The 16,963-nt window shown below is 43.0% G+C and overlaps 1 protein-coding gene across 3 annotated transcripts in view; it reads right to left on the bottom strand.

The window, feature by feature from the left end:
• The window catches only part of RB1 (RB transcriptional corepressor 1), a 65,542-nt gene extending 54,279 nt beyond the window's left edge, over window positions 1-11,263 (bottom strand). For all 3 annotated transcript variants that reach the window (XM_015851795.3, XM_085536158.1, XM_085536157.1), the window contains exons 1-7: window positions 11,092-11,263; window positions 10,878-10,995; window positions 6,901-7,013; window positions 4,682-4,816; window positions 2,633-2,671; window positions 1,458-1,525; window positions 377-487 (exon numbers count right to left, since the gene is read on the bottom strand). In XM_015851795.3, the coding sequence (XP_015707281.1) occupies window positions 377-487; window positions 1,458-1,525; window positions 2,633-2,671; window positions 4,682-4,816; window positions 6,901-7,013; window positions 10,878-10,995; window positions 11,092-11,186 (679 nt within the window). In that variant the 5' untranslated portion in view covers window positions 11,187-11,263. The remainder of the gene's footprint in view (window positions 1-376; window positions 488-1,457; window positions 1,526-2,632; window positions 2,672-4,681; window positions 4,817-6,900; window positions 7,014-10,877; window positions 10,996-11,091) is intronic.
• Between the last annotated feature and the right edge of the window lie 5,700 nt (window positions 11,264-16,963).

Here is a 16,963-nt window from a genome sequence, read left to right as displayed (position 1 = left end):
AGCAAGAACCACAGCACCACCTTCTCCTTTTGTATTTCAAAGCAAACCTAAATAATAGTACTCAATCGTTGCCATCTACCCAGAACCTAAATTACTTTACTAAGCCAAGACTACTCTTCTCACAAGCTTCTGAACAACTCAAATGGAAAGGGGACATGGGAAAGAGATAGAGGAATTGAAATATGTTAAATACACTGCCACATTAAAATAACTTAATTCAAATCCATCATCATCTAAATTGAATTAAAATACTAAAAAAAGAATCAATTTCAATACACTTTGGCAGTTTAACTGCGAATGTTAGCAAGACTCCAATGGAAAGTTAACCCATTTATTTTCCACTTTGATTTAATAAACAAAAAACACAGAGTCTTACTGTATGGTTCCTTGAGCATAGCAGGAGGTGACAGTTTGATAAAATAATCTAAGACACACAGCAGCAACTGGAAGGAAATCACCAGGTCATCTTCCATTTGCAACACTTTACCTGCAAACATTTAAGAAGTTGATGTGAGATACTCAACTTTAAAGACGTTATCTGAAAAATTAAGATGTGTGAGTTTATTTAATAAAATACACTGTGATTAGTAAGGAAAACATCATACAAGATGTCTGTTCTTTAAAGCTCTCAGTAGCCCTCCCTCATACATTTTTCACTTCGCCACAGTGGAGTAGCTGTGCAAACCTCTATCAACACTTACCTCATTTCTCTGCAATTCCTCCTCACTTTTTATGACCTTAAAACTTTGCTTTGTTGAATACTTAGCAACCTTCAAATAAATAAGCTCCTAGTATACAGTCAGGAGAAATTCAAAACATGCTGACTGTACTTTCAGTCCTTCCATTGCATTCTTCCATTCATGGTTTCTGGATTACGCCTATGCTTGGATAATTCCAGTTAAAAAGATCCACTATCTCTGCTACTGAAATTGGTTTAGGATCAGCTGAGAAAAAGAGACCTGAAGAGGGCAGCAGTTAAGACATGATGCACTCCAATTAACAGGAGCAGTATAAGACGGGACTTCATGTATTACCAAAGCCAAGCTTCATCATTCAGCTTTAACTGGGACTTCGGCCTCTTCAAGGACAATCATAGTATTTAAAGAATATAATCTCACAGAATTACTTTAAAAAGATCTGCCTGTCTTTTCAGGTAGTCAGCCATATGCTAATACAGGCAAACTATAACACATATCTCAAGTGCAGAATAGCAGTGTTCCAAGTAAAAAACTCGCTGAAAAATTTATTGAAGATATTTTTACAATGGCAGCAGTATCAGCTAAAGGAATAGCTAAACTGCATAGAAATACGACTAATTAGAAAGGTCTCACAGTCAGAAAATGCTGGAGCTCTACAATGGCTGCTTGTACAAATGATGCTATTCCCACACTGTACACGTAAAACAAACTCAGTTCAACAATGCTCTTTAAAATAAATGGCGTTTAATCAAAACTCACCTTTTGCCAGCAAAAAAGTAATCCAGTAATTCTTCAGGACTAACACAGAAGTGAGTTCAGCAGAAATCCTGTAAATTGGCAAAGATTCCTCATTAAGAGTAAAACAAAACTATAATTTTCCACAAAAATGCTTCAGTCTGTGGAACTGTTTTAAACAGCATGCCATGTTCCACATATAGTTACACTTATTACTTATTTCATTCCATTCCCTACATAATAAAGACTACACATATAAAAAAAATTTAAGTCCTCTGTAAGGCCATTCAAGAATCAAGCAACATCTGCATCACCCTTAGAAAAGAAAGTGAATGCGGATAATTCACTTAAGTATTAGAAACGGTTTTTCTCTCGTGCCCTTGACTAGTGCCCTGTTCTCAAGCCACAGAATGAACTCAATCCCATTAGGGAGTTGCTAAGGCATTTTTTAATCCACGCATTTGTTGCTATGATTAGGAAGCTCGCTCTTCAAATGCTCGTTTCCACCATGCTGAGACACCAGGTGGCGATGCTTCATGCAGGAAGTGATCAAATACATCGAGACCACCTCTGCAGCTTTCATCATCTCAGTACAAAAAAGACATGGAGGTGTTGGAGCAGGTCCGAAGAAGGGCAACAAGGCTTGTGAAGGGCTTGGAGAATCAGCCCTGTGAGGAGAGGCTGAGGAAGCTGGGGCTGTTTAGTCTGTGGAAAAGGAGGCTGAGGGGAGACCTTATCGCCCTCTTCCAGTATCTGAAGGTGCTTACAGTGAGAGTGGGGCAGGTCTCTTCTCACTGGTGACAGATGACAGGATGAGGGGAAATGGCCTCATGTTGCACCAGGGTAAGTTTAGGTTGGATATCAGGAAAAACTTCTTTATAGAAAGGGTTGTGAAGCACTGCAATAGGCTCCCCAGGGAGGTGGTTGAGTCACCATCCCTGGATGTGCTTAAGAACCATTTGGATGTGGTGCTCAGGGACATGATTTAGCGGAGGGTTGTTAGTTAGGGTAGTATGGTCTGGTTGTGGTTGGACTTGATGATCTTTGAGGTCTTTTCCAACCTGAGCAATTCTATGATTCTATCTCAATGAAATCCAGAGCCCTCACTAAATCTAAATTAAACACCACATACTATAACTTACATCAATTTTAATGAATTAGAAGACCTTGAAAAACACAATTTGTAAAGTCACACTTACTCACTACTGGGTTGGTCCAGATAAATAAGGCCACAAGTCCTAGAAAATAAAAAAATAAAAAAAAAAAAAGCATTATTTTACAATACTTCTATGAAAGGAAACTATATATTATATTTTACTTCAGTGCAGTAAGAAAATACCAAAAACATTATAGAATTTTATTTTATTTCTTTAATTCTGTCTCTTGGAGAAAACAAGAACAGACCCAATGAAAGCTCTTTCAGAGCTGAAGTCATGTTATTGCAAAAGAGCTTATGTCCAAGCTCTAACAGCAGAACAACTTTAATTTGGTTTAATAACATTTGTTACTATTTTATTCCAGAAAGAATGGATGTGTGTACATTGTTACCCAGCAGCTTGTAAACCTCAGTAAAGCATGGCCACAGCTGTGCGCACTGCTCTGCAAAAAGCCAAAGGCATTTTAAAACCTTAACTTTCACCACAGTTGTCACTGTGTGCCTTGTGACAGTTGATGTTTCTTCCCTACCATTATAAATACGGCATTTCCAAACAATGAAACTTTGTTTGAAACACAAATTTCAAACCCTTCTCGTTAAAATATTCTTATTGCAATTCAACTGCAGCAGTGTAAAAACGACAGGAAAATAAAGGGCATTTTTAAATCCAGGACCGAACCACTCTCCTAGTGAAGAACTTCCCCCTAACATCCAACCTAAATCTTCCCTCTTTTAACTTAAAACCATTTCCCTGCACAGTTGGCCTCTTGACGCCTTCCCTCAGTGATGCGCTGGACAAAAAGAAGTTCTGAAGAAATAAACAAGTTCTCATTTGTTTATTCACTTTTTCAAGAGCGAGAGGAGGGACAGAAAAACAAGATGTGCCCATGTTAATAAGCAACTATGTTTTTATAGCTCAGGAAAGACTTGTAATGGATAAAAACTAAATATTTACAACTTGTGTGGAACTGAACAGCTTTAAGTCAACCCTAAACTGTACAAAAACACTGATATTACCAAGTTAATAACAATGGCCTTTGAAAAGAATAATAATTTAAATCACAATTGTGACTTGATTCTATACTCTAGTGACCCTCTCGGGGGTCATTTGGGGGTATATTTGAGTGCCTCTTTATGGTCAAGGAGAGAAAAATGCAACTCTTAGTCCAATCCCATGTGAATGAAAAATATCACAGAATTCTGAAGTAACGGCACCCACAAGGCTACTGTGTTTTTTTTAAATGATGCTTCAACACTGTTTAATGATATAAACAGGTTTTTCTACTGGAATATGTAATTTAGAATTTCATGGACTAATCATAAACTGCCTCAGAGCAGACCACATCTTGCCAATATGCATCCTATGCTAGCAAGCAGTAGCCTGTTAAAGGCACAAAAATAGACTTTTTATTATCTCTGACTTCAGGTTAAAGCACAGAGTGGCAGCTCATCAACTTGGAGTAACAGGACCCCAAACAAGTATCCACTGGAGAATCTCCTGATTTTTAAAGCTCTTTGCAGGCTGACATGAGCAAACTCAATTTACCCCCATTTAAAAGAAAAGCAAATCCCACAGTTTTGACTACATGGTCAACTGAACCACTTGGGAAGGTCTGACTTGATTACAGAGTTGTATCTGCAGTGCCCCTAGACTGAAATAAACTGTCTTCAGTTCCAGATCCAGGAGACAGAAAATCTTACTCATCCCCACCCACTTTTTTCCCCCTCCTTTCCAAAACTCTTTAGAAAGAATTGTAAGGAATTGGAGGGTAGGGTGTGGCAAAAATGGAGAGTCCATTAAATATTAGATGAGAAAACAATCCTTCTTATACTTGTAAAAAGCAAACATTCATCATGCTGCTCTTACTTCTGTTTACACTACAACAATGGGAATGTTCAACAGAGCATTGGAGTAGTTAGGAAACAGAATATAAGATGTGTTTATTCGGCGCATGTAAACAGTTCCATTTAGTTGATCTGTGAAAGCAAACAACTGAAACAGGCACTTCTCATACACAGCTTGAAAAATACAAAGCTCTAAATGTTGACACACCAAGAATTCACCATTTTGAAATGAAAATATATACACTACCTCTCAAACTTGTGATACAGTGCAAGTAAGACATCGTATTTCTTTTTCAGCCTTGATACAGTGCTATCAACTTTAGTGCTTACAGTATCCATGTTAACATCCACCTCTTTGAGAAACTGGAAAAAAGTGCACACGCTGAAAAACAAAGATGACAGATTAACATCACTCTGAAAATGACTATTCTGAAATGGCTCCGCCAAAAAAATATCACCATAAAACATTACTTCACTAGACTTCAGTGTATTTTTACTTACACTAGCAGTTACTGAAAACCTGAAATACACAACATTGATACCTCGACTCTTATCCTGACTAAGAGTTCTACATTTATAATATTTTTAATAGTCTAGGAATCACGGAATCACAGAATGACCCGGGTTGGAAGGGACCTCAAGGATCATGTAGTTCCAACCCCCCTGCCTGGCAGGGCCACCAAACATACACCTTTACTAGATCAGGTTGCCCAGGGCCCCGTCCAACCTGGTCTTGAACACCTCCAAGGACGGGGCATCCACAACCTCCCTGGGCAGCCTGTTCCAGGGCCTAGCCACTCTCCTACTAAAGAACTTCCCCCTAATATCCAACCTAAATCTTCCCTCCTTCAACTTGGATCCATTTCCCCGTGTCCTGCTATTGTCAGCCCTTTTGAAGAGTTTACTCCCCTCCTGGGTGTAGGTTCCCTTCAGGTATTGAAAGGCTGCAATGAGGTCACCCCGCAACCTTCTCTTCTCCAGGCTGAACAAACCCAACTCCCTCAGCCTGTCCTCATAGGGGAGGTGCTCCAGCCCCCTGATCATCTTCGTGTCCCTCCTCTGGACCCTTTCCAAAATCTCCATGTCTTTTTTGTACTGAGGGCTCCACACCTGGACACAGTACTCCAGATGGGGCCTCACAAGAGCAGAGTAGAGAGGGACAGTCACCTCCCTATCCCTGCTGACCACCCCTCTCCTGATGGAGCCCAGGATCCCATTTGCTTTTCGAGCTGCCAGAGCGCACTGCTGGCTCATGTTGAGTCTTTCGTCCATCAGGACCCCCAGGTCTTTCGCTGCTGAGCTGCTCTCAAGCATTAAAATGAACTACAGCTCCATCCATACTAAAGACAGACTCAGGAATTACAGTAGCAATAAATGCATTGAATTACATGGAATTTCATGTCTTACAGTGAGTGTTTGGGAGTGGAGGATAAGGATGCTGCTACTTGTTGGAAATACTACTGCACAGGGGATCAAAGCTCTCCCAGTAAACATTTAATACTGTGGTCGTCAAGAAAGCTTTTTGCTCATGATCAAAGTGAGCAGACAGATAAAAATTAAGGTGGAGGAAGCTATCAAATGTTTTGATCCTGTATAAAAATACTTATTATAAGTGGGGTTTGGTTTCTTTGTTTTCATAAAGAAGAGTAGTTCACTTAGAATTTCTTTTACTGCAGAATGAAGTGAACTTTCACATCCATTTCAGTGGCTCCAGAGGGCAAGATGACCAGTATAAATCTCTGCCAGATTGCCCTTATAAGTGCTGAAAAGCCCAGGGCTAGCAAGCAATTGAGTATTGCTAAAATCAAAGTCATCAGAGTAATAGCTTATTTTTTGAAGCCCCAAGGGAAGAAGTCTCCTTCAGAACGCAGAGTGCATTGGTTGGGTGAATGCATTCTGTACTCAAGAGGAACGCACTGAACGTCACTGAACAAATGCAATTACATTTCATGGCTGTAGAAGCAGTTCCAAGTCAGTCAAGACTGAAGAAATTAAGTCAAAACACAAGACTTGACCACTATGCTGGGAGACTACGTGAAGTAAAAGAAGCATGGGGAAGTCTAACCCCAACTGATGACTGGCAGTAAGTGAATATTCTGTTCCAAGCCTGGAATTATTATTGTGATGTGCTCCAAATCTTCCCCTACCCTCACTGACATCCTCAGTACTGTGTGTGAAGGGAATGCAAATCTTAACCCCTTGTTGCAAGATACCCAGACCTTGTTTAGTTCTTCCGCTCATGCAACACGGTCTGCAGATGTGAAGGTTTCTCCCCCCATCAGAATAAAAAAGTCCCTTGCAAGTTGATCCCTTGGCTATCACAAAGACAAGGAACACGATTATAATTGGTACAAGTTGCCCATCTCCCACATACTTATGGAATGGCTCCAGGCACGTTAAGACCACAGAAATGCACTAAGCTGCATTCACAACAGTGGAAATCTAAATTCACAAAGAAAGACCCACCTTATGCTTAAACTTTTCAGCAGCTCCGTAAAAGTGAATGTCATTTCATCCAGATCAATTGCTACAATGAAGATACAGACTCCCCATGTCTCCTTCTTCTTTTTGTTGTAAGCCTTTGAAAAAAAGAGAAAATGAGTTTTATTTTCATTATGCCATACAAGCGGGTGGTATGTAGAGAACATTAATTTGTTCACAGAATATTAGAAATGACAAATCCAGAAAGCTTCAAGCAGACATTCATCCATGACAGCCAATTACAGGGTGAAGGAAGCTGGTACAAGTTGTACATCATGGATGACAGATCAAGCGTTTCAAATCTTACCGTAGAGTGCAAAATGAATTTTACCTGTACAATTCAGTAAGGTAAAAGTAACTGTTTCCTAGTCAGGATTACTTGAGGGAAGCCACCATCTCTCTCCTTGCGCATATCTTACTGTTCATTTGCTTCTATACTATTACAGACACAAAATAATTCTGACCACAACAAGACACAGGAGATTAAGGAATGAGAAAAAGATGGATTTTCCTAGAAATAAAGCAGTCATAAGAAAAAATAATCATGGCAGACCCACTGCTTTCTCCTAAAGAGAACTAAACCCTGAACACACCCACTACCAGTGAGTCTACACAGCTCAGTCTGTAAATAAGGCATCTGGCCCTCTTTGGCAAACAATATCTTGCCATGCCCATAAACGATACAAGAACAATTCTACTAACACTGCTAATAAGCATCTTACAATTGCTCTGCTTCTTTCTGGAGATCAGTGTTCATAAGTCAATGAAGACCGTTTGGGGCCTCCTGCAAAGAGCCAAAAGCCTCATTTGTTTGTACGATAAGTTAGATAAAGAGTTATAGTCTTAGATTTATAGAATATCCCAAGTTGGTGGGGGCCCGCACGGATCGAGTCCAACCATACAGCACCATACAAACCTAATAGCTCCATACAGAACCACTCAACATCCAAACACTGAACATTGCTCAAATGCTCCTTGAACTCCAGCAGCCTGGGGCCATGCCCACCGCCCTCTGCTGCAGACCCTGTCCCCAACCCCCCAGTTCCCCCTCCCTGACACAGCTCCATGCCGTTCCTTCAGCCCTGAAAGCCCTCACACAGAGCAGAGCTCAGCGTTGCCCCATCCCAGGTTGTGGATGCCCCATCCCTGGAGGCATTCAAGGCCAGGCTGGATGTGGCTCTGGGCAGCCTGGTCTGGTGGTTGGCGACCCTGCACATAGCAGGGGGGTTGAAACTGGATGATCATTGTGGTCCTTTTCAACCCAAGCCATTCTGTGATTCTCATATTCACTGGTTACAAAATAACTACTGCAGTCCTGGATTAAAACATGAAAACAGTTTAGAGCAGTACTTGTGAAGAAATTAATGGGCATGGAAGGCTAAACTAGAAAGGACTAAGTATGGTGGTTCTAGGCCCTTCCTCAGAGGGGTTTTTTCCTTATTAGTGTAAGATAGTTAGTTAAAAGCGACTCAGGAATTCATGCGTACAAAGAGCTGACAGCAGCAGAATAGAGTAGGCCACATTTCTCAAGCAGTGCTATGAGGAACAGCAAACAACAAAGCAAAGCTTGCACCCGTGCACCGTGTGCTGCAACAAGATGGGCTGAAATCAGACTCTATGCCTCAAGGTCCTCTCCCATAAAGAGACCAATAAATAATTCCAGTATATCCATTTACTCCATCTAGAGGCTCAGAGGCATCACTGCTTCTTAACACAGATTTAGGAACAGTTACAATTAGAGTCCATTCAAGAAGCCAGTTTCCAGAGTCAACAGCTGTCAGGGTGTAAGAGTGAAAATGACTTTAGAGTATTTAGAGTATATATAAACAAGTATTTTGTTTACCTAAGTAACTTAGTTTGGTAGACAAGAAGTAAAGTCTTTTGATGACATTAGCACAGAACTTACCTATATACGCACTACCATGTTTATATGATATTTGCACTGGAGCTCACCAGATATAGGAAGAATTTAAAGCAAAAATCATATTTCTAGTCACATATCAGATATCTTCTTCCATCAGCAGTGCTGCATCTGAGGAATCAACCTTTGGGATTCTGCCTGTGAGGTTCTGAATTACAGTTTTGTTGTAAAATAGTGCAGTTAAACTCTGGTTGTCACAGCTTTAATATTCCCCACTGAAGAAGAAAAACACTACCACATTTAACAGAGTTGTAATGTTTTAAATGGCTTCTCTCCATAGGGTTAGAATTATAAGCTACAAGCTGCTCTCATACAGGCTATGAAAAGGAGAGGGCAATACTGTCTCCTTCTGCAAACCTCTCACCAGCATTCAGCTGTTCAAGGATCCACGACTCAGCTGTGATACAGAGCAGCTGCATAACCTTGACTCAAACTGCTGAGGAAACAAAGAAACCGAGAGCTGGATGAAAAGCTGCAGTGTGGACATCTCAAGGTGAGGAAGGTAAAATTACAGGACAGAAGAAAGATCATTAGTAGCTCACATTCAAAAGGGGAAGAAGAAAAGCACAACATGAAAAGGTGTAAAGCCTTAAAGGAAAAAGACAGCAAGCCAGGTTTGGTGGCTTCACAGAGGGTTCATTTCAGAGAGCAGCAGATACCAGCCTTTTTCACACTGGCTGATGCCTGCCTGGCCAGGCACCCTGAGGTATCTTAGTGGAGCACAAGCACACCCAGGCTCATAGGTCCCTGTATCCCAGCTATCTTGGTATGCACTTTCCAAAACAGTAATAATATATATAATATATATATAATCTTTTAGGGAGCTAGGAGATATGGTTTGGGGGTTTTCTGTAGGTATGGTAAAGGGAGGATGGTTGGACTAGATGATCTTATAGGTCCCTTCCAACCTTGTGGTTCTATGATTCTATGAATAAGCTTTGATTGCAGAATCTCTTTGCAGACAGCTACACGTACCCTAGGTGACAGCTAATACTAGTTATTTTTATTACCATTCACTGATTAAGGATACATCAGGTGTTCAGATCAGGCCTAAGCCCATATTCACACCCTGAGTGCCCATCCAGTTATACAGCATCTTACATTAGGGCCACGCTGCTTCTTCATTAGCCCTCCAAGTTGTCCCTCAGAGGATTGGCATTTAAGTAGAGCCTTACCCTGAATGCTCACTAGCTACTGCAAAAAGTCGTGGTGCAAAGACATGGTAACAGCTCAACTTGGGAAGAGAAGCAGCAATTAGCCAGGCTGTTAATTTGCTGGATTTCAGGCTCAAATTAATCATAGAATTATCCAGGTTGGAAAAGACCTTGAAGATCATCAAGTCCAACTGGAGCCTAACCATAGTACCCTAACTCTAACAACCCTCTGCTAAATCAATAATGAAGCCTGCATTAGTGTCAGCTACAAGCAGCAACCCCAGCACCTGCTGGAGGCACACACTTGCCAGCATCCCTATCCCAACACCTTGCTGGTCTGTCAGGAAGTCTGAGGAAAATGGACAAGATTGGGCCAAAACACAGCACAGGCCTTTTCCTACACACTGAGAGACTCTCGGATAGGCTTTATTGCACAGTGAGAGGCGGTGGGCAGCTGCGCACACACACATGGAGGTGACCTGGATAAAGATGTTCACAGGCTGCTGCTTTCACAGATCAAAGGGACCTCAAGAGGTGCCCCAATCCAACCCCCTGCCAAAGCAGGTTCCCTACTGCGGCTCACACGGAAAAGCGACCAAACGGGTCACACACACATCCAAAGTAGACACTGCAGCCTCACGGAATCACAGAATGACCCGGGTTGGAAGGGACCTCAAGGATCATGTAGTTCCAACCTTCCTGCCTGGCAGGACCACCAAACATACACCTTTACTAGATCAGGTTGCCCAGGGCCCCATCCAACCTGGCCTTGAACACCTCCAAGGACGGGGCATCCACAACCTCCCTGGGCAGCCTGTTCCAGGGCCGAACCACTCGTGCTCCGTCACTCCGCCGTCCCGCAGCCCCACAGCGGTCACCACACTCACCGGAGCCCCGTCGGCGGCCGCCAAGCTCTCGTACGTCCTCCAGGCCTTCTCCCTCACGCTGTCCGGCACCTTCAGCGCATCGCACAGAGCCACGAACTCCGCTTCCCCCACTTCCAGCCTACAAAAGCATTGCGGAACACGCTGCCACCGGCCGCTTCACGGCGGGGACGCGCGGGCCGTGTTTGCGATACCGGCGCCGTAGCGCTGCGCTTACCGGGTGCCGCCGGGCGGTGAGGCGCTGCCGCCGCCCTCGGGGCTGGTGCGCTGGCTCCTGGCGGCGCCCGCCCTGCGAAGGGGCTTGGGCGGCATAGTGACCGTTGTGCCCCCGCCGAACAAGCGGCCACCAACGGGCCCCGCTCCTTTTCGCTCCCCTCCCTTCCCTTCCCAGAGCCCAGACCGCGGGAAAATCGCGTCAAGGCCCGCACGCAACACGCCGTCACTTCCGGATCGTATAATCGTCAGCGTTATTCCGCTTCTAACATGGCTCCGTGCTGCCCTGAAGGGGTTAATTCGGATCGTACAATCATTTGAGGACCCCTAAAGGCCATTCGGTCGTGAGGTTCTCCTGGACCCCACTGCTCGAGCCTGCGTGGGTCTCTCTGAGGGATATCTCATCCCTCAGGTGTATCAGCCACACCACACAGCTGGATGGCACCCACAGACTTGCTGAGTGTGCACTCGAACCCGCTGTTGATATCATTGATGAAGGTATTAAAGGACACAGCATCATAGCATAATCCCAGTCTTCACACCGCACAAACCTGCTGCAAACCAGTTTTCTCTAACACCAAACCTTACTGGTACTGGAGAGGACCTGAGTCCTCTCTGAAATGGAACCATTCCCCCCTTGTCCTATCACTGTCTACCCTTTTACACAAGTTGGTTCCCCTCATGTTTATAATCCCTTTTTAAACACTAGAAGGCTGCTATGATGTTTCCTCACAGCCTTCTCCTGGCTGAACAAGCCCGGCTCCCTCAGCCTGTCAGAACCACATATTCACCAAGTGTGCTCATAACGTTGTGAAATAACATTGCCCTCTCCTCACAACTGGTGTTAAGAGCACAGAGGAGCTCAAAACCAGAGCAAAGCATCTCAGAAAACTTGGTCATGACCCTCCCAGCTGTCAACAAGGAGGAACACACCCTCCTGGGCAGTTCACTCACAGCTGCTTCAGCTGCTTTTGGAGCCAGGCTCTAGATCACCCTAATGATAAGCAAAGAATCTGTGTTGCTCTCATAACTCCCTGTGTGTTAACGCTTAGGGAATATTGTATCCTATTCAACAGCTGACAACCAGTGTCAGTGTAAATACTGCTTTTCTAACCTCAGTGTGCCAAGCCTGAGCTCAGGTCAATGTATGCAGCTTTTCATCAGACAAGGCACTCAGGGCTCTCTTCCATACACAGAAACAACTAAAAAATATCCTTATTACTTCACACTACAGCTTACAGAGAACCGGAAGGAGAAGAGGAGCAGCAGATGAACTACAGTAACCTCTAATCCATCCCTCGGTTACAGTGACTACACCTAAAATGCAGCAAGATCTAATGGGTATGTATGTACTTCATAAGAGAGATACATACATAAAGCTATATGTAAATTGCTGCTTTTCTTTTTTTTCCTCCCTAGATATCTAAGTGTTTTAGTCCTGTATTTAAAAACATCCCCTTTTAAGTGTAGCCTTTTGCTTTTGGATTAAAATGACAAAGGTAAGAAGAATAAAGTATTAATTATTTTTTCTCATCAGATCGGGCCATAATTTGGTTCTAAACATCTCGCTCCAACAGCTTATAGATTGCAGGTCACACACAAGCAGCCCTCTGTGCAATGTTCCCCACTCAGGCAGGCCTGAGTCATTGCTCCCAGCTGCTGAACAACCTGAAGTAATTTTGCTATTTGAATCTTTTTTTTGTTTAAAAGCGTTGCTATAGTTTCACAGTCATTGCCAATGGGAAAGTCATGCTTTCATTGCAAATGAAGCCAAGCCTTTTTATGGTGGCTCTGACTGCTCAGATGAGATAGAAGCTTGCTCCTTTTTGCCCAGTGCACAATATATGAGGTAGTTTTTGTGATAGAGTGACCTGACTTGAGTGCACCTCGCGGCCTACAAAGCCTTGCTGCTTATGTCCACATTAGCGCGGACCTCTAACACCTGTGTTACAAGTCTATTGAAACCATTTCTTCTGCAGGTGGATGAACTCAATGTATTTATGGAAACCATTGAGCGGAAGCTCCAAGTACTAATTACTGACAGATTATTAGCTTGAATACAGGTCATAGACTGTAAAATTCAGAGAGCCAGTACAAGTACCAGTGATTATGTACCAGCTCCCCACAGGTGTCCTGGTTTCAGCTAGAATGGAGCTGATTTTTCTTTCATAGTGTCTGATATGATGCTATATTTTGGAGCTCCTCTCCAGCCTTGCATATTCCAGGCCTGAAGTGATGCTTTTTTGGAGCAGCCATGAAGAGCATCCATGGACTTCAATGACAGTCCTGTGTCAAGAGAGTCTCAAGGGCACAAAAGGTTTGAATCACCTCTAGCTGGGCCAGTATGAGCCCCACTGAGTGCCTGCACAGGTAATGGCACCTAGATGCAAACCCACAAGCCAGGTGTTGCACAGATACCTCTGGTTCTCTCCCTTTGAGATCAATTTACAGAGCTTTTGTACTGATCAAGCATTTTGACCTGAGTTTGACTTGTTTTTTTTCCTCTCTTTTTACTCAGATAATTGCAGGTATCTATTTAGAGACAATAATCTCTAAACGTGTAGGGACTTGATGTATAGAATCATAGAATTACCCAGGTTGGAAAAGACCTTGAAGATCATCAAGTCCAACCGCAACCTAACCAGAACCCTAACAACCCTCTGCTAAATCATATCCCTGAGCACCACATCCAAACGGCTCTTAAACACATCCAGGGATGGCGATTCAACCACCTCCCTGGGGAGCCTATTCCAGTTCCTAACTACCCTTTCTGTATAGAATCATAGAATTACCCAGGTTGGAAAAGAACCTGTATTGCACATTCTAAGTAAAAACTGCACCCTGGGTTGTTGTCTACTTTACAGATCTGCGCTAGCACTGAGGATCAGGGTACTAAAAAGTAAAATCCCCAAGTGATGTAATTTATTAAAAGAAGCCTTAGAGCAAGTGCAACTACATTAGAGAAACTAATTGATCCTGGTTTTCCTTGCTTGTGGAAGTTTCATCATCTTAGTACAAAACATACTCTTGCCTGCACAGCTACATGACACAGTTTTGTTACACAGGTACATACAGGACACTGTGTGCCAACATGAAGGTAAACTGCTGCTAACCCCAGGCACATCCTGTCCCTGGGACACATTGGGCATCCTGTACTGCCTCTGGAGTACAGCTCATCCTGATTGGTACTGATAATTAAATACAAATAAAGGTCAGCTGGCAAACAAACCACAACCCTATCTAGATTGCAGCCATGCAGCCCTATTCAAGTCCCCATCCCAATCCCTCCCTTCCCATCCTGCTCAGTCCCAGCTTCTGCTTCCTCTTTCAGTGTGAGAAAGTGTGCTCAGGCATGGGGAACACCCTGTCTGCAGCAAGGATGTTTCTCGTGCCTTCTCTTCCAAGATTTCCAAAGCTGACAGAAAGCACCCTGCTAAAAGCAGTATCTCGGGGCTCAGTTTCAACCAGCAACACCATACCAACTGAAAATTAGTGATTTCAGCCTTTATAGTCAACAGACATGGATGTTTATCTGAATTAAATCTACCTGTAATCTCTTGTAGCAACAAAAGCTCATCTTCCAGAGAACACAGCTCTCAGATGCGTGTCATTACAAACCATCACAGTAGTGGTTCCACTGGAAACCATTTTTGAACAACTGGATCCTGCCCTTGCTTTTTGTTGTGCACATGCAGATGTCATTGCTTCAGGTAAGCTCATAGCATCTCATTCCAACACACAACCAACCTCATGTGTTTTCTGTCATTCAGACCTTCAAGGCTTTCTCAATACCAAGACCTACCCCTGGGCTCTTCACTTCAACAAGAGAATGAAGGAAGACTTAGAGCTCCTTCTGCATGTTGCAAACCCAGGTCACACGCACCAGCAGGGAACAATAACCTTGCACACACCAAGACCTACTGAACATCAGAGGCTGCATGGCACACATTCAAGAGCACACAGCCTTCTGCATGAAATAACTAGTGGTACTTATGGTACTTATGGATAGTGGCACTTCTTTGATTTTTTTCCTCCAATGATCACAACCTGCATTCCTGCACCCTTTCTCCTCTCCTCTCCTCTCCTCTCCTCTCCTCTCCTCTCCTCTCCTCTCCTCTCCTCTCCTCTCCTCTCCTCTCCTCTCCTCTCCTCTCCTCTCCTCTCCTCTCCTCTCCTCTCCTCTCCTCTCCTCTCCTCTCCTCTCCTCTCCTCTCCTCTCCTCTCCTCTCCTCTCCTCTCCTCTCCTCTCCTCTCCTCTCCTCTCTCCTCCTCTCCTCCTCTCCTCTCCAGCAGCCTGGCTGGCTGGTGTCTCAATCAAAATAGATCACAAAGTTTCTCACTGAGTTTTATTTTGAAAACAAGGGCAGTGCAAGGCTTACTGAAAAATAACACACTTCATGTTTAACTCATGAAAAATAGGAACTGTTTCTTGACATGTCTTTGACCTTTATGTGAACACACAATTTCAACATCCTGAATGTCTGCAGCTGAAGTTTTCCCAGTGGATTTTCCAGCTTGCTTAGACCTTTACCAAAGCGTAGCCACAGAAATGCAATTTGTACATAAACATCCAGCCTACATCTATGTGAGTTTCTACTTGATGTTGTTCGTGACTGCCATACGCCATCAAGAATAAATAAGCTCACCTTTCAGAATGTAGCAATTATGCTCCCAAATTTTTATATAATACACCTCTATCGAGACTGAACTGTAAATTAAGCCAAACAAAGAAGAAGGAAAAATGAGTATTTAAGAAACTTCCTTTAAAGCGAATCGTTTTATCTCCATCCAAACATTCACAATAGGAGGAAACTGGAGGATAATGTGTTTATAATTGTATAATAGCTCCAAAACCAGAAGGGCATTCTCCCACTACATTAACAAAAGATCCTTCAGAAAGATGAAAAATAAGAATAGTTCAAAGCCTGTTGGCTAAATCCATGTAAGACAGAAGACTTGGGCACACACAGTGCATATTATTTTGAATTAGCCAATATTCTATTCAACATTTCAACTTTCCTGATACCTCAACACTGAGAACGGTTAGAAGGGCAGGTTAGTTCCATTATGCTGAAACTCAGAAGTGGATTTCAGGGGAGAATTTCCAGCCCTGTTTTTGAATGCTACTCTATTTTTAACTCTCCCATAATTTTTCCAGCAACCAGCTTCGAAACAATAGTTAATATCATGCACCTTAACCTGCACACTTCGCCACAAATGTTGTCATACAAAGATCCCAGCCACATAAAGAAAACTGAACTCATTTTAAGAACAGTAGTTTTAAGTGCAAATGGCACGATACCTGTGGGTACTGTCTCAGACATAGGGTTTGAATGTTGAGCAGTCCTTTGTGGAGCCACTTAATGATACTGGTAGGTCTCTTCCAACTTGGGATATTCTATGTTTCTATGGCACTCAATGCCTTCTTATTGGTCTTTAGTGTTAACATCTGCATCCAGGAACTGTATGCTCCCACAACAGAACGGTCAAGTCTGGAACAGGGAAGACTTAACCTTGGTAGAAGGAAGATGAGGTTACAAAGCATTCGAACTAAACTTCATGAGACCTGATGGGATGCACCTGTTAAATGTTGAGGGGCTTGACGACATTGTGAGGTGGTTCTTGATAATCTTTGAAAGGTCAGTGATAGAGCAAGTTCCCTGGAAACTGGAAGAAAGCGAACGTTGATACTATATGAAAAGTCACGAAGGAGGTTCCAGTAATTTCTGGGAAGCTGATGGTGGAAATTCCCCCGGAAGCCATTTCTGAACATATGTAGCTCAAGAGCATTGATTTACAAATGAGGGAATCATGTCTGACCAACCCGATTACCTTCAGCAACAAAATGCTTGGTGGATGAAGGGAGAGCAACGTAT

This window comes from Coturnix japonica, chromosome 1 (assembly GCF_054131305.1).
Source record: "Coturnix japonica strain WE chromosome 1, WE-NBRP24, whole genome shotgun sequence".
NCBI classification, from domain to species: Eukaryota; Metazoa; Chordata; class Aves; order Galliformes; family Phasianidae; genus Coturnix; species Coturnix japonica.
The sequence above is the reverse complement of the archived record's forward strand: the minus strand, read 5'-3'. Positions and strand labels throughout refer to the sequence as shown.